Below are 25,651 nucleotides of genomic sequence, written 5' to 3' on the forward strand. Positions count from 1 at the left end.
TCCAAATTAAAAGACAACTAAATCTCAACTAAATCTCTTGCGTTTCTTAAATTTCCCTTGTTTTTCTAACCCAGACCTATTTGTGATCTCTGAGAATCTGAAACTAGATGTGATTGGGGCCGTTTTAGGCTAAGATTCAAACAGTTCTTTATTGATCAAATAATGGAAAATACACTCCTTAAGGAAACTCTGTAAGAATTTTTATGTAGGGCAAGTCCCTTTTATTCTGAGGGACAATTTTGGGGAAGATATTTCTTACGTTTGGAGATGTGTTGTGATGATTTTTCCTTGGTACTCTTTTTCAAGGTTCTATTTCAAGGAAAGTAAAGAATATAATATGTCTTTGCTGAATGGTTTCTTCGCTGCTATTCTTGATCTTGGGATTGGAAAGTAGTTTTCCCTTTAGTCAAATGAAATGGGAAGTATTTGGAAGGTTATAGGGGAAAATAGTGGAAACTCTCCTTTGCTCTCAAATAATGCATCCCTCTGGTGTCATGGAGACTTGGAATCCAGGCTTAAAATAATGAGGGCCATGGGGAACAGACATAATTTCTTCTGTTTTATTAGTCTCAGACCTTGCTAGTACTGAGTGATTAGAAAGACCTTGTTGTACGGAGTGATTAGAAAGGTATGAATAACCGACTTATTCATAGTTTTACCTACACTGAGACTTTAAAACATTGTTATTAAAGCTATTGTAGGATGTAGTTTTGTCTTTGTTGCCTTTTTACTGAATATGGGTTTCTAGCCTTAAGCCCCATTCTCTTTACAATTTACATCAGAACTTAACCTTCCATCTCAGTTGTGGAGAGAATTTAAAGTAGTGACAGTGTTTCTTCCGCATAGTGGAGTCTGATTCTCTGCTGATGAGCTATACTGTCAATAGATTTCTCAACTGCAGCTTGAACTGTAGAGGTAGGTAAAGATACCACCCTACCTTTCCTTTCCTTTTTAGACATTTAAGTTCTTACATCCACATGTCTAACGAAAAGGGATTTCAGAGTGGGAAAAATTTTAATCCCCCAAAATGTTATATAATAATCTTGTTCTTTGCCTCTGAGCTGTGAAGTTTTAATGGACTCTGTGGTTTGTCATCATACTATACAAGGAAGCGCTGAAATGTAGTTTGTGCGTCTGCTTCTCCCAACCCTTGTAGAATCCTGGAATCGTGGAGATGGATAGGACCTCAGAGGTCTCGAGGGCGAACTTACTCTCAGTGCAGCCACCTGTGACAGAGTGTCCCTGCACTTGAGTCAGCGAGCTTCTACTTGTTTATGTGGAATGAGCTACTTTGACTACTTTGCCTGGTCCATTATGGTTCTTAACTGAGTTCCTCTTGACAGCAAATGCAAACCTGGTCGGTAGCTTCTCTCCATTAAATCTAGTCCTCTTTAAACAAATCAAAGTGGTTTTTTTCTTCTCTTGTACAGTACCCATTTAAATATTTAAAGGCGGCATTCAGATTCCCTCCCAATGTTCTCTTTCTCCCCAATCCCATTAAATACCACTGATTTTCTTACCTATGTTTCCTACATCTTTTCTGCATCCTGATCACATTCCTGCTAGGCTCCAGTTAGAAACTGTCGCTCTTAAAATGTAGTTACTGTACTATTGAGATAGGCTCTGATCTGACGGGACAAAATTGAATGTTGACCTTGTTTGGATTTGAATATACCTATGCATATATGTGTTCATTCTCCTCTTGGGCAGTTTACAGCTGCATTGGCACATGCTGAGGTTCCAGTTACCTCAAAATTTTAGGGGCTAAAGCCTCTATTAAGGCCCACTATTAAGTTCTATTAAGGCCCACTATTAAGTTCACATAAACTGTTGTTAAGATTACTTTTACACTGGAGCCTTTCAGCACTGAAACTCAGTAGATTACTTGTCCCAGGCAAATTCTATGGCACCACTTTTGAATCCCTCATTGAAGCTTGAGGGCTAATTGAACTGTGATTCTCTCATCCAATATTTCAACTTTTCCTCCCAAACTTTCCTCCCTGCAAATATGGTAAATGTATACTGAAAAATATACAATCGAATAAGAGTGACTAGACCATCTTATGCCATGATACTCAAGATGATTCTCCCAGGTAGGGTTCCGTCAACTGTGGCCCATGGACCAAACACATTCCCCCTCCCGTTTTTATAAATGACATTTTGTTGGAACACAGCTACACTCATTCATTTATCTACTGTGTATGACTGCTTTTGTGCTACAGAGGCAGAGTGGAGTAGTTACAGCTGAGGCCATATGGTGACAAAGCCTAAATTAGTTACCAGCTGGCCTTTTTATATATAGAAAAAGTGGGCTGACCCTTACTCTAAGGTTAGAGCAACTGATTAATTAACATGCTTTATGTTCATGTAGATGCAGTCTGTTTCTAAGCAAGACTGTCCAATACCCTCTCCATGGCTCATTAGCAAAGGCCTTTCATGGTTTCTTTTCTGTGGGTGGCTTAAGTATTTTATGAGAAAAAAAATATGGTTATGTACTCTTACATGAGTATTTATAAAAATGACATCCTCTATTTGCTCTGTCTCTCTAAATTATCTGATTGCTTTCTAATGTGTAAATTTTGAAAGCTTTTCTCAATGATTCAGTTGTCTCTTTCAAATTGGGAAACTGTCATCACCATAAATTGCCTTTAGAGTTTTAGGGTAGTCTGGGGAAGAAGAATCATGTCTTGGCATTAGAAAACTTCAGTAACACTTACTACTAACAAATATTATATAATAGTTCTGTGAGATTATAAAAGGAAGTGAGAGATTCCATGGAGTCTTCGCTCTATTTTGAGAAAAAGAAGAAAACAATCCTTGTTGCTCCACTGACATTGCCTTACCAAAGCATTTAGTAACTACTTCATTAGCTCGTTGAATAGAATGCTTAAGGTTCAGTTCAGAAGTTACATAATCAGACTTTCTTAAAGAAAAATGATAATGAATTCTAAGTTTAAAAATTGTTCATTAAATTTTTGTTGTTGTTAAAGAATGGGATATAGTGGTATCAACAACTACTTCTTGTTTTGGAAGTTTGCTTATTGATCTGCAAACAGTAAAACGGAAACCCCTCATAGTCTTTTCCTGCACTTGGAAGTGTTAGCCCTTGGAAGTCAGACATTACATCAAATTCATTCTCCAGTATAAAGACCTGAAAATTGCTCTTCTGTAGTCTTTGAGGCCTGGTCCTTTTGTGAAGGTCAGAGTGTGGAGTTTTAGGGTTTACATTTTAAAAAGCCCTTCATATTTTCATGTTATGGATGCCTACATCTGGCATTTACTGAGCATTTCCTAGGTGCCATTCTGATGACTGATGGCACTCATCTGGCCTCTTCAGCCTCCTCTCCTGATTCTGACTTCTTCAGCTACGTTAGTGACACTGACTTGCTTGTAGTTAATTCCCTGCCCTGAAATTGCTGTTTTCCCCCTCTTCTTCTTTTGCTCTTACCCTTTGCCTGGAAAACTCCTTGGCCCTGTTTCAGGCTCAGCTCTACCTTGTCTCTCAGCCAGGCAACTTCCTCCTCTGTGTGACTCTCCAGTCCTGTGCAAATCACATCGTATTACACTGATGTGTGTACATCTCCTGGAAATACTCTCACCCAGGATGAACCCGACCACCCATTTTCTCCCTGCGTTGCTAAAGAAAATTCTCCCAACAAGGGAGATGAATATCTTCATACATTTCCACTCACCTGTGTCCATGGGCCAGCAGCCCTGCCCAGGAATGTTTGTGTTTCTATAGGAGGTGGTCTGCCCACTGTTTGTAACGATTCCTCCATTCTCCTCTCTTTTCAGACTTTTTTCCATGCCCAAACTCTCTGTAAGTGATCTTACCTTGTACTTCTTGGACAAAATAATAATCTGGTAGCAACCCTCTCAGCATTTCTGCATGAAATCTGCAAACCCATTTATACTGGCACGGGTTCACTCCTTACTTCCTGCTATAGAGAGGGAAGGATGTCTACTTCTGTGACAGGCCTACACCCATGCATGGTCAGCCTCCCATCTCCTGCCACGCTACAGACTTTGAACCATTTTTTCTGGATTCTTCACTTGGCCATTTAGATGTGCTAGTGTGCCTTAAATACTGATCTTCCATATTAAAACAAACAAACAAAGAAACATGCCTTCACTTTACCTTGTGTTCCCTTTTAGCAGCTATCGCTTTGTTCTGTCCTTCATGGCCATCCTTCTGAAGAAGGGTTGTTCCCACAAATGTCTCACTTTCAATCGTTAACCAACTCCATTTTGACTCTTCCTCCCACCTTTTCATAGATGTTGCTCATTCCTTTTTTAATTTCTCCTCAGCTCACACAATTAAACCCTTTTCTCCTTTCATCCAACCCCCTGCGTAGCTTCTTCCCAAGGCTGTACTCCTGTCCTCTCCTAATCTTCCTTGTCCTGATCTAAGGGCTAGGACCTTGTCGTTCTGTCCTCTAACATGTTCTACCTATGTACTTCAAGACTTCAAGTAAACACCATTCACCTGCAGATGACTACCAACTTTATATCTCTGATCTCGACTTGTTTTCTAGGCTGTGGACTTGTGTCTCTGTCAACTTGTTTTACTAATAATTTGGGAATCTCCAAGCATCTTAAATTTAAAATAATCCCTTACTTAGTGCTTGCTGCCAGCTGCTTTTCCTCAAAAATTTCCAATTTCAATAAGTAGTAATCTTTGTCCTTCATCTGCTGATGCCAGAAATCTGGGAGCGATCCTAGAACCACCCACCTTTTCCACACTCAGTCCATTATTAGTTACTTTGATTCTACCTGCGAATATATCTCAAATTTGTCTGCTTCTATTTATGTTGTCACTACCTTACTCCAAGCCATGATCATCTCTTGTTTGTATTGTTCTAGAAACCTCCTAACATGTCTTTCTCCTTTCACTTTTCCTCGCCCCTAATCTCTTTTACTCAGAGAAGCCAGAGAGTAATCTTTAAAATATTTAAATATTGTTGTGTTAATTCCCCGCTCAAAACCCGTTAGTGGCTTTCTAGCATACCCAAAATAGAATCCCTTTCCCTGGGCCCATAGGGCTCTGTGTGTTCTGTTTCCCTGCCTTCATTCATCTCTTTCCAGTTGCTGCCTTGTTCTTTATGCCCTAGCCATACTGGCCATTTGCTCTTCCCTATAATACTCTTAGTTTCTCACCTTAATCCTTTGCCTCTGCTGGTTTCAGGCTGGAAACGATGTCACTTGTTCGTTGCCCCACAAATTCCTTCTCGTCTTTCACATCTTAGCTTAAATGTCATTTCTTTGAGGAAGCTCTCCGTAAGCCCATTTTTCCTTATATCTCCTCTAATAAATTTCTTACCATAGCCCTACTCTTCTCCATTCTAAGGAATTACTGGAATTTGCAACTATACATCTACTTGTGTGTTCATGTACCCATTTTATGTCTCGCCACTAGACGGTCAGTTCCACGAGGGCAGGGGCTGTACTTGTTCTGTTCGTAGTTGGAACTGCATGCTCAGCATATATTTGTTTCATGGAAAACTGTATTTTCCAGGTGGCTACTTGGAATGGGGAAGTATGGTTTGATACTTCTTTTGCAGTGTTGTGTGGTGGTTAGGCTTGGGCTCACACTGACATGATTTTGAATCCCTGTTCCAATTCTCTGTGAACTTGAGCAGTGATTAGCCCCTGTGAACCCAGCACGAAATGCCGCGCTGACTTCTTTCTTGAGCGGGCCAGCCTCCACAGAAGACGTGTGATATGGAGGTTTATTCAGGAACAGACGGCTAGCTCCATATGTGGAAGCTTAGGGAAGGACACTGGTGCTACCACAGATGTGCCTTAGAGTGATATGAGATGTATGTCAGCTGGATCCCTTTGAAAATGTATGGCAGCACCTCTCATATCTCCTTTCCAGAATAGAATGTGGGGCATTCCCTACTGTTTTGGGTCGTCAGGATTCCAGTGTTGTGTCATGGTCCCTGCTCTGTTCTTGAGTACAGAGGACTCTGGCTTGTCGTTGTAGGTCACACTGTGTACAGTGTAAAGAGAATAAAACTAACAGATCCCTTTTCCTTGCCTAGTTCTTGTTCTTAATTCTTTCTTTTAGATCTCCATTGCCTCAGCTTTTTGACACCTAAGTAACAAATTGTCAGGATGGGAGTGAGTGGAACCCAGTTGCTGGCCTGGGAAAGAGAGTTCTGACTCTGGGCATTACCAGTTTTTTGAGGATTGCCCGTCTCACAGTGTGAATGGTCTCTTTGGGAGATACCCTTAAATCATGAAACACGGCAAAGGAGCCTGTGGTGAAATCACATATCCTTTCCTATTCTAAGTCACTTATATTTTTCCTATAATTTTTAGCTTGGATTTGTGCGGGCCTTTTTTTTTTTGTAAATAAAATGATGGCACATTGTGGTACAGTCTTTTGAGGTTTCCTTTTCTCTTCTGGATGTTTCTGGTGTCCTGGAAAGAGAGCATAAGAAAACTGCTCCTCACCAGTCTATTGATGTTAAATGCATTCTCCTTAGGTAAACAGTTCCTTTTATTTGCAGTAGTGTTTTTTGTAGATTCTGCCTGAAAATGAAAACCCCCAAACAAGTCCGTGTAAGAATGAGTGTGGTTGTGGTTGCAGCCGGTATGTGACTCCTGTCATGCCAGTCTCCCCCTGCTGTACTGTTGGCCAGCACGCCCGGTACACGCGGACTCCTGAGCTCCAGTGACTCTGCTTGGCTGATAGATCTTGCATTCTTATGAGGAATTTTCAGTAATGAAAGGCAGACTGAGTGTATCTAAACTTGTAGCCACAAACCTAGCTGTTTACATAATGTAGTCTGATAACTAATAATGGAATGTAATTCACTTTTAAATTTCTGAGGCGGGGGAGGGGGAAAAATAAAAACCTCCAACAGAAGCGTTCTGTTCATGAATTTGACAGACCCCTTCACTGTTTACAGACAACCCTCTAGCTATTTCCCCCTAGAAAGAGCTGTGCTGGGCTGGGTTGCACATTTCACTGGCACTTTGCCTCACCGCCTCTTCCCTGAAAATATTTATGGAGATCTTGTGTGTGAATAAATTTAGAAGTGATTTAATGGTTGCATTGGCAGGGTGAGATAAAGCCCTTAAATATGTTGTTGATTTTATTTCTGGGTGGGGTGGAAGACGGAAATGAAATACTACATTTTTCCTTTTTGGAAACCTAATATGCTGTTCTTTTGTTATCACTCTTGTTCTCTAGGCATTAAGTGTTACTGAGACCCTGATTAAACCCTTGGAAAAATTCAGAAAAGAACAACTGGGAGCTGTAAAGGTTTGTGTCTAATTTGAGCATACTTGTAAACAGAAAACGTAGATGCCTCTGCTGCTTCGGTGTACCCTTTATTGACATTTGGCAGCTTTGAAAGGGATATTGGAATAAACCATCTGTTGTTTTATGTGTTAAATGTGCTTTTCCCCCTTGGGGGCGAGGATATGAAATTGAAAACGAAACAAAAACACCTGGACAGGACAATAAAACCTCTAGTAATCTTCTTGGGCTTCACCTTTCCATATAGAGCTTTAAAAGTATCTTTAACCAAACAACACATTTACTCTGAGGAGAAGCATCTTATCTCTGTAGGGTGTGCAGTTATATTGCCATATATCTCACTTTTATGGAGGAGTGTACCATTGTAGTCGTGTTGAAGATGAGAAATGCTGCTACACCACGAAGCCATTGAGAGTAGGAAGAGGATATTAGGTTATGGGGCTGTAATCTCCTTCAAATTAACCAAAATTGATTGGGCTTCTGTTATGTGCCAATATTGTTATAGGTGCTGGGGAATCCAAGATGAGCGAACCACACACTCTGCCCTCGAGGATGAGGGAGTGAGCCAGGATTTCTGGGGATAATGCAGTGATGTTGCCACAGGGAGCCTGGGATATATTTAGCAACTTCTAAAGTTTTCTTTAGAACTGAGCTTTGCAATTATCTCAGAGAAATAAATTCCACCAGCCTTTCCTGAATTTTGTGCATATACTTGAGGGAGAAAAAGGAACATTTGCGTGTTGTTGTCCATTTTTGGCTTGGCCCAAGGAGAAGAGAATAACATCAATTTTAGATAGGGAAGATAGTTTTTATATTTGTTTATTCCACCCCCTACCCAATACCCCCCCGCCCCCCTCATTGCTTGACAGGGGGTGAGGTTTTTAATGTATTTTTTTCTTTGTCTTCCTCAACACACTATTAAAATCCTTTTGTATAAATGAACGTTGTGGCCTCAGTGTCTGTAGCTACACAGGTAGGCCCATGGAGTACCATGTTTTTAGTTGCTATTAATATTTATGGAATCAGTTTTCCTTTAAGTGATTTGTTTAAAAATTAGCCGCTTCTTTTTCACATAGTATTTTAGCTTTCAATGAAGGGCTGTGTTTTGAAGGGAGGTCAGGGAGTCCTCCTCTGCCCTCCTCCCCTCTCCCATCCCTTCCTGGGATTATTAGCTGAGCTGCTCCACGAAGCAAGATTGTGTCCTCTGGCTCTGTAGGAAGACATTGGTGGTCTGGTTTCACATCTGTGACCTGGACGAGTAATGGGCTTCCGTTTCTTATCTGTAGAGGCCTTGGGAAACCTGACTGCTCTGTTTTGTAGTTTTATGATGTGTTTCATCTTGTCTCCTCCAGCTTGTTAAAGCTTGAACATTTTGGTTCTTTTGTCTTTTAACGTGTCATTGGTAGGTGCTGAATGTCAACAATATCCATTACTTATTTTTCTTATTTTAATGGGTGATGGTGGTGGTGGGCAAGGCTTATATTCTGGAAATGAAAGATGAGTGTGACTTAATGAACACATGTATTTTCTTTTTATGTGCCATTCTCCCTACTGGGTTTTCTAAATTTCTGACCTTGCATTTTATAGTGACTCCTTATCCCACTCAAACATTCCCCGCTTCTGATGTGGTGCTTCGTCGGAGTATATCCTATAAAGCAATTTGCAAAATAAATTGTCATATTAAAAGGAAGAATTATTTTCATAGTTTTTTGTTGATCCCTTGAGCCCGTGACTGGCCAATTTCTATCCTGAAATCCCCATTTTATTTCTTAATTGTTCTTCTGGCTTCAAGTGCATGAAAGACTCATCCTACATTCATGTTCAGCACATGTGTTGGCTGTCATGCCTGTTGATGTTACCTGTTCGAGGAGACCAGTCATTGTGGGTCACGGGGAGATGCCTTTTTTTTTTTTTACTGGCAGTTTTGTAAATTACAAACAGTGGAGACAGGTGTTTTTCTTGCAATATATAAACACCTGTCTTTTTCATTAGGTTGTTAAATCTTAAAGAGAAAAGACTCTGCTTTATTTCTTTATTTTCTACCAGCCTCCTCTCTGTCTTACTATATAAGGTGTCTAATAAATAACCTATTCTACTGATAATCCCAGAAGAACAGGGAAAGGGTTTACAATTTGGGTATTTGATTATTTTCTACATCTGTGCTTCCTGAACATTCAATCATATTTTGACAAGCACATGTTCTTACTCCACTGGTTTATCTACTTATATGGGATACTTAAAAATAACTTGATTCTCCTAGGTCAAAGATCGTTTTTGAAACAGCATAGAACAGTTTTCCTGTGGGGATTAAAAGTAAAAAAAAGTCTATGAAAGTTGACCACAGCAGAATTTTTTGGATATCAATGTCAAAATGTTTATCTTCTCTTTTCTCTTCTCGTTTTTCCCATCTGGTATTGCCCTACCCTTTGCCTTTATACAGAAGCTCTTTCAGTTCTGTTTACTTTTTCCTCCAGTTTCCAGAATCCCAAATACACATTTAATCTGTGGTTTTAGCGTCATCTAAACTGTTAGGTGGTTTTATACATTGGATTTTTTAAAAGCCGCGAGGTATTTTTTTCTACTGTTGGCTTCTACACGGATATGTTTTCCTTCAGTCATGTCTGTTTGGTTTGGGCTTATCCCTCTGTTCTGTAGGTTCTGCTGCATTTTCTGACATGCTTGCCAGGTTCTCATCTCTGTTTACAAAGCCCCACTGCCCATCACAGGACACAGGTGGGTCTATGCTGTGTCATATCAGGTCGCTGGTCAGGGTTTTCTCCTGGAGGCCTAGCTCAGCTCTTACCTCCTATGAAGGTATTTTACCTTCCCCAGGCGCTTCTCACTTATTCCCCTGTGTCCACACCCCACTGTGTTGGTAGCCATTGCTCATTAAAGTCGACTTAGTCACAGGAAATGGATACAGGTACCAAACAACATAGGAGTCCAGGAGATCGCATAAAAACTCCGAGAAATACCAGAATTTCATGAGTTATGGTGGGAGAATTTAGAATTCCTCTTTCAGACATTTGAGTAATGAAAATGTGGCTTCAAGCAAGCAGCTTGCAGAGATCACAGGACACACTAAATTATATTGATAATAGAGCTTATTCAAATGCTATTTTGCAAAGAGCCAATTACTATTTTAATTCAATTAGAATAAAGCGTTTAACCAGAAGCGATGAAAAAGGTGTTCATTTTATATAATTTACTGCCTCAGCTATTACCAGACCCTCACCCAAAATTTCTTTTATATTTCTTAGCAAGACTATGTCTCATGGTTAAATGTTTAATAAAAGTTGATTGTCTGAGATTCTGTAACTGTTTACATTATGTATGGGCAAAAAAGCAAATCTACCTGAATAATTTTTTAAAATTAAGTTTGGTAGAATGGAAAAGAATGTTGATTTGATTTAATTTAATTTAATTACATTTCTTTTATTTTAGTAACCAAACATTTATCAATGCCTGTCATGTGGTGTGGTGGCAGAGGACCTGAGATGCAATTATGAATTTATGCATTGGCTGGCCTTTAAGAAATTGGCAACTCTTTGGGAGAATTTGTCAAATAAAAAAAAGCAGTAAAAAACACTGTGAAATACGCAGTAATAGCCAGAGGTGCTCTGGAACATACCCTGTGAAGTCTGCTTTGGAGCGCCAGGAAAATCTGTCAGGAAGACCCGATTCTTCCTAGCTTGAGTGCTGTGTCTGCCCCTTCACTACGTAGCTATGTGATTTGGGGCAAGTTACTCGAGGCCTCTAAACCTCAGTTTCCCAATCTTTAAAATGAGATCAATGACACCTGTCTCAAGTTATTTTGAGGATTAAATGCATTTGATGATGCATTTCCCGTGTCTAATGTAGGGTCTGTAGTAATTGCATAGCTGCAATTACTTTATCCCATTTACAGCTTGCTCTGTATCAGCTTACCCAACAAGAACTGCTCAGGTTTTGTCCATTCTCTGCGTGCTGGGCTCAGAGGTGACATGCCAGAGCGCTGCGGCTTTTGACCCTTCTGGCCAGATGATGCTAAGGGGATGGATAGGCGCCTGGAGCAACTGCACAAGAAGCCCTGGTGACTCTTTGCCCTTGTCGGTGCCACTGCAGCCATAGTCCTCCTCCACTCGTCCTCTCACAGATGTCCTCGAGCACCTAGTGAATGTGAAGTCAGGTGCTCAGTTCTGTGGGGATAAAAGCTGAATTTTTATCTCTCTGGAGAGGCTGAAAAAACTTAAAGAAAAGAGGGAGAATGAGGTTGGATAAGACAAATGAAGTGTCAAGTAGGAAAGGTGACATTAGGTGGAGGAGTTAAGGGAGTGTAATAATATAGCCCACACATGTGTTTCCTATGTTCACAGGCGAGGTGGCATTTCACCTGGGCTGTAGGTTGTTGCTGTACTAGGAGAAACTGGCTGGCTTGGCTATACAGGATTTTGTTTTAAAAAGTTCCTCCTGCTAGGTATATTACATATAAATAGGAATCTTGTTTCTTATATGTGGTATCACCCTGCCTCTTTATTAAATAAAAAGGGAGAAGAACTGGAAGCTCTAAGGAAATGTTTAAGTTCTTCTCTAAACTCGTCATGCCTTATTATTTAATGTTTAAAATAAGCCTTTTTATTTCCTTCTCCTAGAGAATTTGTAATATGCAGAAAATGTTTTTAAAAAAGTCATCTCGGAACTTGAAAAAATAATTCTTCCCCTTCTTCCGAAACAAAACAAGAAATTCTAATACCTCGTGGAAATGCAGACAATTCCGCAAATTCTAATACCTTGTGGAAATGTGTTCAAACTTTTGTGAATTCTTTATATGTTCTTTATCCGTTTTCCCATGGAAGTCTTAATATGTGGTTTTAGCAAAACATTGCTTAATGAGCTTTTTTTGTGTTATGAATATTTACTTTTCTTACGTATTAATTGCATCTTCTCCCTGCTTTGTTGTTTGCCTTTTAGCTTATTATTTTTTGATACCTAGACGTTTTTAAGGCTTTTTGTTTCCGTTTTGCTCAGAAGGTACTTCTCTATTCTGAGATCTGTGAAAATATTCTCTTTTGTATGGCTTCTTGTGACTCTTTCAATCCATATGGAATTAATTTTGGTACAAGATGTAGTTTTCCTTCTATTTCCAAGTAGTTAACCAATTATTCCAGTACCATTGGTTAAATAATTTTTTTTAACCCAGTGTTTACACACACACACACACACACACACACACCTAATGTATTCAACGGATCTGATTATTTAAACTTTGTTTCTTAGGTTTATATATTCCCTCTAAGATTGATACAGTGTACATCTTATCTGTCTGATTATGCTGTTTTAAGTAATAGCTCTTCTTTCCTGTTTTTTTTTTTTTTTTGCATGTGCGATTTTACAACTGATTACTAGCTGACTTCCTGGGAGTCATATTTAACCTATAAACATAATTTTGTTTGGCTTACTCATGTTAAAATTAAAAAAAAAAAATTGTTGCTACCATAAATGTGACTGGGTTTTTCAGCCGTTCAAGGAAAAAAAGATAAAACATGGCCTGTAGTCTGGGCCTATGTTTCCATATGACAAATCTTCTTGAGCTGTGTTATGGATGCTTTCCCGTCTAGAGCATATGAGCGCTACTTTCTGGTTTGCCATGTCTTCACCTCTCCTTAATAAGTTCTGATTCCACCTTGCTTCATTTATTATATTACTCCCTGACCCAGACGCACTTGAGTTTATAATGCAGTTTTATAAAAATTTTTTTCATTGTATTTAATTTAATTTGATCCCTGATAGAACCTTTTGCTTTGTGTTGCTCAATTTCTTTTATATATTATATGTGGGTGTGTATTATGTAATAATATATTCCACACATGTGTTTCCTATGTTGCAGTATTAAAGAAACATTCATATTATTTCAGCAGAAAAAGTTATAGAAGCAGAGAAACAGAATGATGTTTTATAATGGCATTGAGGACAGCTGAAGGAAGAGATAATTAAGTCTTAAGACTCAAAACCAAAACAGCAGCATTTGTATAATACCATACCATGTGTGAACGGACATATTTCCACGCACATTGGTGGGCGTAATTTTGTTGGCTAAATTCTTTCTTCACAGAGCCTTGATACAACCCTTTTCTTTCATTCCCAACTTTACCCACATCTTAATTTACATACCCCCCTGTTTCCGGAGTGTGCTGGGCTTTTTGATGCAGACTTTAGCATCACTGCTGCTTTTGTCTTGTGCTGTGATTCAGATGAAATCAAATGAGTAAAAATGTTTTCAGTATTTTTGGTTAAGTAGTCATCACAAAGATGGTGAACATTCTTTCCTAGATGGTCTTGTGTTGCAGTGATCTTCTTGTCAGTGCAGTGGCATGACTTCTGTTGCTGTTCTGTTTAAACCGGAAAAACTGATGCTCAGAGAATGCTGTGACACGGGGGCAGGGTCACAGCGTCCTAAGTGACCAGGGTTAGAACTTGAGTCCTCTGCACTCTACAATATCAACTTCTTAAAGTAGTGGAGATTTTGAAATAACGGCCATAGGTTTGTTTTCCTTGATTTTTTCTGTTAGTTATGAAAATAACTGATGAAGACAGTACTAATGAAAAGCAGAAGACAGAGAAACCAAATATTAATGCCTCAAATAAAAATAAAAATAAAAGTTATAAATTAAACCCAGGGCATAAAGAAACAGTGCTTTTGTTTCTCAAAATTTTCGACTCTTCTTACACATAAGTGAATCATAGGATCACAGAATATTAGGGTTGTATTTATGAGTGAGCTAAAAAATAAAATATAAATCCCTGATCTTTTCAAGAAGAAAACTAAGGTTCTCTGTTGTTAAATGCTTTTTTATTTTGAAAGTTGTGCAGCTAGTTTGTTATTAAACTTGCAGTAGAAATGGGAAGAAATATCAGTTCCTGAGTCTGTCTTTCCTCCATTAATGTGGGGATTAATTTAGGATCTTCAGGGGAGCTGGCAGAGGCTCTGTCCTAGGTTCCGACAACAACCATTTTGTAATCCTACGTAGTGAAGAAAATAATGACTTAAAGGCGGAGAAATAGAATTTATGTGCTTTATTCCATCTCTTTGCCTAATAGCAAAAACATCATACCAGAAAGGGCTGAACTAGGTAGTTATTTTTACTTTAGAAAATAGAAGTTGGAAAATAGGGAAGAGAATGTTCCCCTGCAGGAGGCCTTGGAGAATTAGGGAGAGCTCTGAAGGTAATGGAAACATTTTGATAGCGTGAGGACATAGTGTGCTGTCATTGGTACTCAGAAACGTTTACTAAAAATCTGCTTCAGTTGTTAGTATTAGGGGAGGTAGACTGTCTTCTCTGCATTTAACCTTTTGGTTACTTGTTTTTCCAAAAGGCTTCTATAGCAAAAGGAAAGCAAAGGCTAGTTGTAGGCAGTCAGAAATGTTTGTAATGTTCTCCACAGGGCCTCAGTACAAGTACGTCAGTATTATTTTAGGTTTTTCGATAGTGTTCTAGAAATCACTGCTAAGGGTGGGAAGACAGATGACATTTCTGCTCAGAGGATCTTATGTTCATACTGGACAGTGAGGGAAACCCTTTCCCAAGAGGTTTCTTCCCCCCCCCCCCCCCAATGTAATGATGATTTTTTTATGGAGAGAAAAACTTAGTTTTAAATGAATTCAATTTCCATGCCAAAATCTGTGGCAAGTTTCATTTTTAAGCTTAATGTTCTTATTATGTGTTCTTCTTTTTAAATTTTTTAAAAATGAGGGACAAGTGACAGGGCATTAATTCTAAACACTGATAAGGAGAAAGTGTTGAAAAATAACAGACTTGGTAAAAAGCCCATTAAAGGAAGAAACAAAAAGATAAGTGACTCTTGAATTCTAATGCTGTCTTAGTGATTAATAAGAAGTGGCCTGGGTACAGATAGATTTTTTTCAGATAATTTTATCACACTTTATGGTACTTTTGTTTTTCAGAATATTTTCATATTTTGAGCTTCCCAGTGGGTTTACTATGTGCATGCATTTTTTCCTGTTGAATCATAGTTGTCTGTGTTTTTCTCATTTGTAGGAAGAAAAAAAGAAGTTTGACAAAGAGACGGAAAAGAACTATAGCCTAATTGATAAACATTTGAATTTATCAGCAAAAAAGAAAGACTCACATTTACAAGAGGTATTGTTTTTATTTTTCTGTTAATTTGTTTCTAAAATTTAATAAGCAGTGCATCCCTTTTTAAAAATTTTAAAAGATTTATTGGAGTGGCATTGGTTAATAAGATTATATAAGATTCCAGTGTACAATTCTATAATACGTCATCTGTATTACATTGTGTGCCCATCACTATATTTGCATATCTTTTTTTTTTTTAGGTGCTTTACTTTTGAAAACTTTTCATCTAGGATTATTAGAGATGGAAAAAAATGAACACGTATTCCCATCAATTAAGAAAAAAGAGTTCTTGTGGGAAAAGACAAAATAATTAATACATCTTATAGTGATTAAGTATGGATTCATAGTATTAAAATCTTTGGTTCTGAGTATTTTCATAGGAACAATTTAAACCATCATTACTGAAGAGCAGATATTTTTAGGAATAGATTAATTAATTGGCTTTCAAGATTTCTTGAAGAAATGAATTTAATAAGCTCATATACCATTTTGGTTTTATGTGAAGGCAGCGTTAATCTGATTTAACGCTGAAAATTCGGGAAGTTTTCATTCACTGGAAGGAGAACATCTGTTTAACTTTTGTTAATAGACTCATTTTTTTTTTTGAGGCAGCCACACGTAAGGAGAAAGGAATTTATATTTTAATCTTTCATCTTCTCTATCTCTTCTAAAATTCCTGCCACTTGCTTTTTCTAACTCACACGCATGAATGGAAACTCAATAGTTTACAACTTGGGACATATGCTTTCATGAAAAACAAGGCTGTTTGCAGCTGGGAGGCTCTTAACTCATCCTACAAGAGTGTGATTTTTTTTTTCTCATTGTTTATTTTTAAACACATAAAATATCTGGGTATAATATACCACTATAATATATATTTACGGAAGAATCATCAAAAAGACACTAACAAATTGACTCTAGTATGAACCTGAGTTATATTTAAAATGTCAGATATTTAGTTGCAAACTGGGTGTGCGTGTGTGTGGTCATGTTGACATTACCCACATGTCATTCTCTTTTGTCTCTTTAATACCTTTGACTGACATTTGGATGGCATTTGACAGTTTATAAGAGAGAAAAGAGCTTTTATACCTCTTAATCTCACTACAATACTGTAGGTAGGTGAGGTTCCCTCCATTCTCTCCATGTTCCGTACTATATTGAAAACTATGCAATTGTTATATCTGCTCCCTCATCCCCTACTCTGTCAATTTTAAAATGACAGCTGTTGTTTTTATAGGCTGTCTTTATGCTACCTCTCTTCTCCCCTTATCTTTCTTTTCAGGTATCCTGAAGGGATTTTCATGCCCGGAGTTAATTTCCACTTCCACTTCACTGTTGAATTAGATCATCTTATTCCAAACCTTGCTTAGGAAGAATCTTCAGAGCCATCCTTCGCCCTGTCCCTCACATCTCACACCTGTCAGTGTGTCTTCTTTAGTTCCAGAATATACTCAGAATATAGCCTCTTCTTCTGACTGCCATCACCCTGGCCCATGCTGCCGGCATCTCTCAACAGATTACTGCAAAGGCCTCCTAATTGGCCTCCCTGCTCCCACCAATGTATTCCTGGTTTATCTTATATCCAACCAGCCTAGTGAGCCTTCGTGTTGCTCCTCTTCTCAGTCCCTTCTGATAACTCCCTCCAAGGCCCAGGGCACCACCCTCCCTGACCTGACACCCCCCACGGAACTACACTCCTCTCCCACTTTCTTTCTAGTTAGACGAGATTAGCTAGGACCATTTTTCGAAGAAGTCCCGACTCTAGTGCCCGTTCACTCCCAGGGGATAAGACCGTGTGCCGGCTTAGGAGCGTAACTTCCCTCATTGGGGCTTCAGGCCCTGATCTGACTTTGAGAGCCTGGCTCTGGAGATGAGGTCCATTGCTGCCACTTTTTCACCTGCTGTCTTCGCTCCCTAGTGCTGATGTGACTGGAATTTCCCCCACCCTCTTTCCCAGGCCCACCTCAGACTTAGAGGATTTGTTAATGGAAATGATGTTTATGTGATTTGGATTCTATGTGTGTAGTTCAACCTTGGATATCAATTGTTTGGGTGAGTTTTTCATGAAGAGCCTTACTGTTTGAGCTTCAATCCTTTGGAGTCAACCTCATCATAGAGAGCAGGGGCCGGCAACCTTTTTCTGCAGAGTCAGACAGTAAATATGTTAGATGTTTGCAGACCGTGAGGTCCCTAGTACCTACTCAGTTTGGTTGTTGTAGCAGGAAAGCAGCCATAGAAAGTACACAAATGAATAGTTATGACTGTGTTCCAATACAGCTTTATTTAGGAAAATAGGCAGCAGACGGTAGTTTCTCTGACCTCTGATCAAGAGTTTCACTCCTCACTGTCTCTAATTTGACCACCCTCAATTATGTTAATTCAGGCAGACATCCAAGTGGAGCAGAACCGGCAGCACTTTTATGAACTGTCTCTTGAATATGTATGTAAGCTTCAGGAAATCCAAGAGAGAAAGAAGTTTGAGTTTGTGGAACCTGTAAGTATTATAGCAGGCTGTTCTGCTACTGGATTTTTGTGATAGCATAGACATGCTTTTCTTTTCAGACCTAATCTATGATGGCTAGAGGTTATAGTGCAGACATATGAAGTAAGACATCATAAATCGTAAAAGGTGGACGCAGGTAGCCACAAAGGCAAGGAATCACTGACAGATCAGTGGTTCTCAGCCTTAGCTGCACAGCAACATACAATGAATAATATTTCTTTTGCTACGTGGTCTCAAGGACTCTGAAATCAGATGCATTTTCTGCCATCCTTTTGTAGTTCCATCATTTAATGAAAATCCCCATAAAAGAATTTATATTGGAATGTGCGTGAGAGTGGGGTTGTTGGTGGGATAAACTTCACTCAAGTTTATTTCTAAAGTACATACACCAATCCAGTCTTTGGCACTTTCAACAATTATGGGTAATGCATTATTTCTAAAACAAGTCACAATGTGTATGGCAACCTAAGTTAAGAACTGGTGTGTGGAACATTTGAAACTATTTTGTGCGTTACTCTGACATTTCTTTATACTTACTTTAGAAACACATGATTTTTGTTTGTGCTTATAGATAGGTATTCTAATAGCTTCAGTTCTTTGTGTATTAATGTCCAACCACATACATGAATATATTTATCTTCTGAATCAAAATGTAAAGGGTATTTCATACTGTGGGTTTTAGCAAGAAAATCGAGAAATTGCAATTCATGAGTCTCAAGATAAATTTTAATTGGAAAAATGTTTGTGTGATTTTTAAAATAAATATAGCTTTAGTGCAATATAATTCACATGCCTTGCAATTGACCCATTGTGTCGATAATTTTGAGAAACAAAAAAGTAATAAGGTAATGATTAATTAAAAATTGACATTCATGGAAGCTATAGTCCAATTGGTGTACTAGAATGAACCTAAATTATAGAAAAAATGTTATCCTTCTTAAAGCTTTCTTGTTATGTGAAATGACAACAATGGACTACATTTATAGAGTATTTACAGTAATCAGGCATTGTTCATGTCATTGTTCTTAGTCCTTTACTGTATTCATGCATTTTGTTTCTTCGAGTAACTGGATAAGGAGATATTTTTATCATCTCAGCAAATAAGGAAATTGAAGTTGGGAAAGTTTCAATAATTTGCCCAAGGTATCATAACATTGTTGAAGTTGGGAATTCACCCCTGCTGGCCCCTTGACTCAGAGTTCCAAATTCCTAATCATTCCCCTAGATGACATCTGAAGAAAATGAATTCAGGATTTCCTAACTCTCACCCTAAATCACTTTTACTCGCTTAGATTTGATCATATGTGGGGCAGGAGTTGCTGCTTTCTTTCTAATCAAGAAGGGCAGGTAGAAAGTTGGTAGGGCTTAATTACCCCTCTGCCTGGTCACCACCGAATGTCCTGGTCAGCAAAGCAGGGAGGTTGCCCTGGATATGCTGTTTGAAAGAGCTGTTAGCTCTTTGATTCTGTGATTTCATGTTCCTTATAGCTTCTATTGACCTACAGTGAAAGGTTTCAGTTATAAATGAATGTTGGCATTCTCGATTAAAGACAACATTTCTTCTAGACAGCATATTATAAGAGCTGTATTAGGGCTCTGCTATTTAAAGAAAAATTATAAAGCCTTCATTTTTCATAAGGACAAATGAATAAATAATATACAGCTAGGTTTAATTGAATTCTAGTGACTTCCTTTTAATTATTTTACTTCGGCAGAATCACAGAGAGATGTGGGGGTGGGGATAAGTGGCTGTTTTTATTCTCCCCCTCCCCACTCTAAGTTTTTTTGTGCTAATGTCACTCTTCTTTGTCTTAGATGCTGTCATTTTTTCAGGGAATGTTTACTTTTTATCATCAAGGCCATGAACTTGCCAAAGACTTCAATCACTACAAAATGGAACTACAGATCAACATTCAGAATGTAAGGAAATGAAAGCTTTCTGGTATACCAGGTGTTTGAGATATGAATTTTGAACTGTTCACTTAGATGAAAAGCCTTGCATTAAGACCAGTCTGATCTCTTGGTATTGAGAAGCTAAGGCTGCATTGCCACCTTCTGGTTGCTTCTCAGTGTAGCAGACTCCTCTCCAACTGGGTGAGGCTCAGGGAATTCTGCCACCTGGTGGCTCTTTTTTTATTCCATGTAATTTATTTTTCTATGGTTTTCAGAAAAGGCACTAAGTATGTTTTTATAATCAAAGTCACATAATTTGTTTTTAATTTTTAGTTCTCCAGTTTTTTTGAGATACAATTGACAGACAATACTGCATAAGTTTAAGGTCGGGAACATAGTGACTTGGCTTACATATATGGCAAAATGATGGCCACAGTAAGTTTAGTTAATGTCCATCACCTTATACAGTTACCCCCCCATCTCTTTCCTTGTGGTGAGAAATCTTAGGATCTGCTCTTCTGTCAGCTTTTAAGTATCCTATACAGAACTGTTAACTATAGTCATACTGCACTTTTTGTAGCAGTTCTAAGGATAAGCTTTGTAATGTAACTGTGAGTTCTCTATGTAAAAAGCAGACAAAAGAGCTTTCTACTCTAGATTTAAGGCAGTTCAGTTATAATGATCTGAGTTTTTTCTCTTGTACCTGTATATCTTACTTGAATTTTATTCCCAGGTGGACTTATGGCACAAGGAATTTTTTTCCCTGTGTTTTAGGCATATTCACTAATGCATTGCGTTCACAGTTGCTGTTTGCTTTATTTTTGTGGAAAACATAGGCTTTTGATTAGGTCTTGGAGAAAGATTTTGGAGAACTTTATCTGTTAAACAGTATAATGTATGTGATTTTGATCAAGGTGGTAGATGTGTTTCTTCTCAATACTGTAGTTGATTTTGGAAGTGAAAAGCTATTCAGGTTATGTTTAGTATAATTTTAGGCCTTCTTAGAAAGACAGTGAATTTTGGGACAAACTCTTAGTGTACACTCAAAAGACATTCAAGTAGAAGAATAGGAATCTCTTTGCTGTTTACTGCCTGACTTTAAATTTCTTAAAATCTTAGAAATTGAGTTTTTGTGTAGGTTTTGTTTCTATGCTTTTTAGTTCTCTACACTTGGGAATATAGATAATAAAGTCTCTTGAATTTTGTAAATCATGTCAGTTTGTATTTGTACGTTGTTTAGACATTCAACTGGATTAAATGACTAAAAGAGTAAATCCCCTTCCCCATGAATGCATATAATGTAAGAGAATTTTAAAAACACAATGTATATATAGATTAGTCCTAACTTGAAAATATCTCTGTAGGTAGTAGAGTATTTAGTCCAGTGGTTCTGTGACTTTTCAGAATACTTTTGCGGCAGCAGAACACAGTGTTGTAAAAAGAGCATTACATAGTTTAGAAGATTAGATTATTATCCTGATTTCTTCCCTGCACTGACTGGCTGTCTAACCTGCGGAAATTCTCTCTTTCTTTCTGGACCTCATCTACCAAGTGCAGGGCTGGCTTTGACGAGAACCTTCAGACAGAACTGGATGTATAGTTGTGGGGCCAGCCTCAAACGAGAAGGCGGGGCAGGGTCCCTTGTTAAACAGTGAAGCATTTCAGGACAGTGGCAGAGCACTGAGCCAAGTGGGAGATCTGAGCACAGGTCCCTGTGTGAGTGCAGACTGCACGCCCGTGAGGCCAGCTGGGCCTCAGCATCTGGGGTGACTGGGACAGAGAAAAACATCAATCCGGGACTCCTTTTTGAATCAGAAAGTAAGGGATTACTCAGAATTAGGGGGCGTGTCAGAAGGCACTAGAGCCAGCCAGAAGGGGCCCCACCGGTTTAATCTAGGACAATGTTAGAATTAGCAGAAATAATGAGAGTATTGGATACAACTCATGGGGTAAATAGAAGTGTGTGTGTGTGTGTGTGTGTGTGTGTGTGTGTGTAATCTCCATATATATGGCATGCACATATATGTGTATATATATGTGTATGTGTAACACACACAGATACACACACACACACACACACACATACGCAGATGGAGAAAAGTGAGGATTGGGAGGGCTCTCAGCCAAGTGACGAAGAAGGAGAATAAAGTCAGGGTATAGTCAGTATTAAGATGGGGACACGAGACATGGATGGTGAGAAGGAACTGACCATCAACAAATGAGTCCCACCTCTCTGTAGTCCTGTAAGAAGTCATTTTCATCTCAGCTCCTCCACAGTTTCACATTAGCAGTTTTTCGGTATTAATACAGTTATTTTTGAGGATGGGTGAAGGAAATATTCTGAAACTCACCAGTGCTGACTCATCAGTCACTTAGGTAATTTTGTCACTTTGCCTTGTATGTACATTGCCAGTGTAACCACTTGACAGAGACATTGGCAAGCCAAGTTTCCCGTGTTTCAGAAATGTGCTTGGTTGTCTCAGATACCAAAGACATTATTTGTAGGTGAGATTTTTTTTCTTCTTCTTTTTGTGAGAAGAACTGTCATTTTCGAGTGCAATTGCCATGGCCTCAGAAAAAAATGACACTCACATTTATTTATTAGTTTAAAAGAAGAATTAAGTTTTTAAGATTCTGATCACTTACACATGTTGCTTATATAATAGTGATAATGAATCAGATTGATTGTTGCAAAGGAAAGACTTCCCCGATGGATATTTTATGACCTATTTTTCTTTCAATTCTAAGATTTATAATATTGTGTGACTTGGATGCAGAGATTCTTACGTTGAATTTCAATATAATTATTTTTGATGTTAGCAAGGTTCAAAAATAAATAACCCCCAGTTACCTTGACTCCTCTGTTAGCTTCTTATCACTATGTTTTCTTTTCTTTTCTCAACAAAGAGACACACTGGAAAGGATGGGTGTGTTTTGAGAAATTAATAGAAGAATGCTACAAATTTAATTATAGTTATCCAGAGACTTAAAAATATATGTGAAAAAAATCATGTCAGGACTTAAAACTTACGTGTGTTTTTCAATCTCTTTCAGACGAGGAATCGTTTTGAAGGAACACGGTCAGAAGTGGAAGAGCTTATGAACAAAATCAGACAGAATCCCAGAGACCACAAACGAGCAAGTCAGTTCACAGCAGAAGGCTACCTGTATGTACAAGAAAAAAGTAAGCGGCCTCTAATAGTAATGAATAGCTCATTAAAAATTATTTTAAAACCTCTTATTGTAATTACTCTGACATTTTTGAAATAATTATTCCTACCACTTTCTTTGCCCCCTCCTATCCTAGAAGGTGTATTTTACATTTTTGGGGAAGACACATTCCTGCTTTAGGGAGGGGGCAGTGAGGTTAGGAACTCTGTGAGCCCCTTGCTTTCCAGCCACACCCCTGAATCCTGCACCCCACTGTTAAAACTTGCTTGTCAGGGAGCCAGAACTTGGTGTAAGGCTGAAGAGGCAGGTTCTCTTCTCCTCCTTTTGCCTCACCCCATCCTTATCACCAACAGACACACACACACACACACACACACACACACACACAGAGCTGTCCCTCAGTATCCTCGGGGGGATTGGTTCCAGGACCCCCACAGATACCAAAATCCTCGGTTGCTGAAGTCCCTTATATAAAATGGTGTGAAACACTGCATGCCACATGTGCATACCCTCCCGGCTTCCTCCACAAGCCTGCTTCTCCATGTTAAAGTCAAGAGGGACATGCTTGTCTTTTTCCTTCACGTCCTTTCTTTCCACACCAATCTGAGATAGTTTGTTCTTACTGTAATTATCAGGTTGATTGCAGATGGCTATAAACTATGTCTTTAAGTCCCTTCTGTGTTGCTGGAAACTAGTAGGACCTTTTCTCCAATGATCTCTCTGAGCCTTCTTATTCCCCTCATTTTCCCCTTTTTTCAGAACCAGCAGTGTTTCTGGTTTGTTTCCTTGAACTGTCTTAGTAGCTGCTGTATTGGTTTTTTTTCCTCTTTCATGATGTGTTTGGAACTGCATATTTGCTTGTTTATGAGGAAAAATCGAAAGTTCTGTTTTTTATTGCAGGGCCTGCTCCATTTGGTTCCAGTTGGGTCAAACACTACTGCATGTATCGGAAAGCGGCCAAGAAATTCAACATAATCCCATTTGAGCACAGATCTGGGGGGAAACTTGTAAGTAATTTGATTTTACATTTTGTATTCTATGTGAGGGAGTCTTTGAGGGTGTTGTTTTAATGTTATTTATATTCATTAATGATAAATACATTTTATTTTGTGTTTAGGATTAAAAGCTTTTTTGTTTTGTTTTGTTTCTAAATAAAATAGACTAGAAAACAACAATTCGTGTTTTCTGATGTGAGTGCATGGGTTTTTACAGTCAAAATTTTTTTTTTAAGGTTAGAATTCTTTTATGTCCTTGTTATTGGACAATAAAATTAACACCTACAACAAGCTTTCATGAGTCATTGGTCTGACTTGACACAGAAAATCTGACGTGCACACAGCTATTCACACCCTGAAAACATAGAGTAGATGATCTATAATGAATTTTGCTGTTTTTCACTTAGACTTTCCAAGATCTGTCTTAGGTATTCCGCATTTAGTTCACTTCTCTCACAACAATAGCAAAAATAATGCACGCTAGCAAGAAAAGAGCCAGGTGCCCATGGGTGTTGGCTCTGCAGGAAAGGTGATCTTTATATTTGTTTTAAATAAAACCTGCAGCTCATAGCAATACTCTGGAGTCTGATACCAGTATTGAACGTCATTGGTTAACACATTTTAGGAAAGAAGGTCAGTTCCTTGCTTGCTGGGTGGATAGGCATGATTTTGTTTGTGTGAATACAGAACTAACCCAAGTTCACTGTCTATGTACATATACTTTGTAGCTTCCTGGAAAACAATATATACTTAAAGCAGCTTATAATACAAGTACATTTTTGTGATAATGAAATAGACTTGGAAACTCAGGGGTATGGGGCAGAGGAAGAAGTGGGGATGACACTCGGAAAGCTGGTAGGGTTAGGATTGAGCGTGAGAGTAGAGTCTGTTTCCTGTCAGAACTAACTCACGTCCTAAGATACGTCTGCTCAGTGATGCCTGTCTCTTTCAGCCACCAAATAAAAAAAACAAAAAAACGTTGGAGTATAATGACTGTGATATTTGGAATGTTTGTATATTTGAATGTTTAATATTACATGGAGATCCTCATAGTCTATTAGGTTTGTGAAAACCGAACTGCAGTTTTAGCCATTTTTTTGCAAACCTTTTAAATCACAATTACTTTTGTACCAACCTGAGAATATGTTAAAATATTCTATAAGTGTGAACTCAGATTTCTTACGGTTCTACGGAGGACCTGTGTTCTTGCATTGCTTCTGTCTCCTGTCCTCTACCTTCTTTTCATGCTTTTAGAGAGGATGGTTTAGTGAGCTAAAATGGTACCATAAAAAATTAAGAAAAGATAATGCAGGATGGTTCTTTTAGGAAATACGGGAGCCACACAGATTCAGTGATTCTGGCTTTAGATGATCACGATAGCTGATCTGAAGCCTTTTTAGGTAGATTCTGTAGGTCAAAAATGGTCACCTGCTGGCCATTTCATGTGGCATAGTATAATATGAAATAAAAACAAATTGTCATTCTTTTTAAAAGAGTACGGTAGAAGCATAACAAATATTCTGGCATGTGGAAACTGTTTTTGTTAATCCTGCTTTTAAAATTAGCACTCATAAGTTCTGGTTTAATGTTACTGTCATTAAAGCAGGATCTGGAAAACCTTCAGAAAAGGAGAATGGTAGAAATGGTTAAGATTCTAAATAGTGTTTAAATAAACTAGTTT

General features: G+C 38.4%; 1 protein-coding gene across 5 annotated transcripts in view; it reads left to right on the top strand.

The window, feature by feature from the left end:
• ARHGAP10 (Rho GTPase activating protein 10) overlaps window positions 1–25,651 on the top strand; it is a 242,171-nt gene that overhangs the window by 84,140 nt on the left and 132,380 nt on the right. For 4 of the 5 annotated variants that reach the window (XM_081077090.1, XM_081077086.1, XM_081077089.1 and 1 more), the window contains exons 4-9: window positions 7,202–7,273; window positions 15,307–15,408; window positions 17,792–17,902; window positions 19,727–19,831; window positions 22,859–22,988; window positions 23,876–23,982. In XM_081077090.1, the coding sequence (XP_080933216.1) occupies window positions 7,202–7,273; window positions 15,307–15,408; window positions 17,792–17,902; window positions 19,727–19,831; window positions 22,859–22,988; window positions 23,876–23,982 (627 nt within the window). The remainder of the gene's footprint in view (window positions 1–7,201; window positions 7,274–15,306; window positions 15,409–17,791; window positions 17,903–19,726; window positions 19,832–22,858; window positions 22,989–23,875; window positions 23,983–25,651) is intronic. The other variant, XM_081077087.1, reaches the window with a different exon arrangement.

The sequence above is a fragment of the Rhinolophus hipposideros genome (genome assembly GCF_964194185.1).
Source record: "Rhinolophus hipposideros genome assembly, chromosome: 16".
Taxonomy (NCBI): Eukaryota; Metazoa; Chordata; class Mammalia; order Chiroptera; family Rhinolophidae; genus Rhinolophus; species Rhinolophus hipposideros.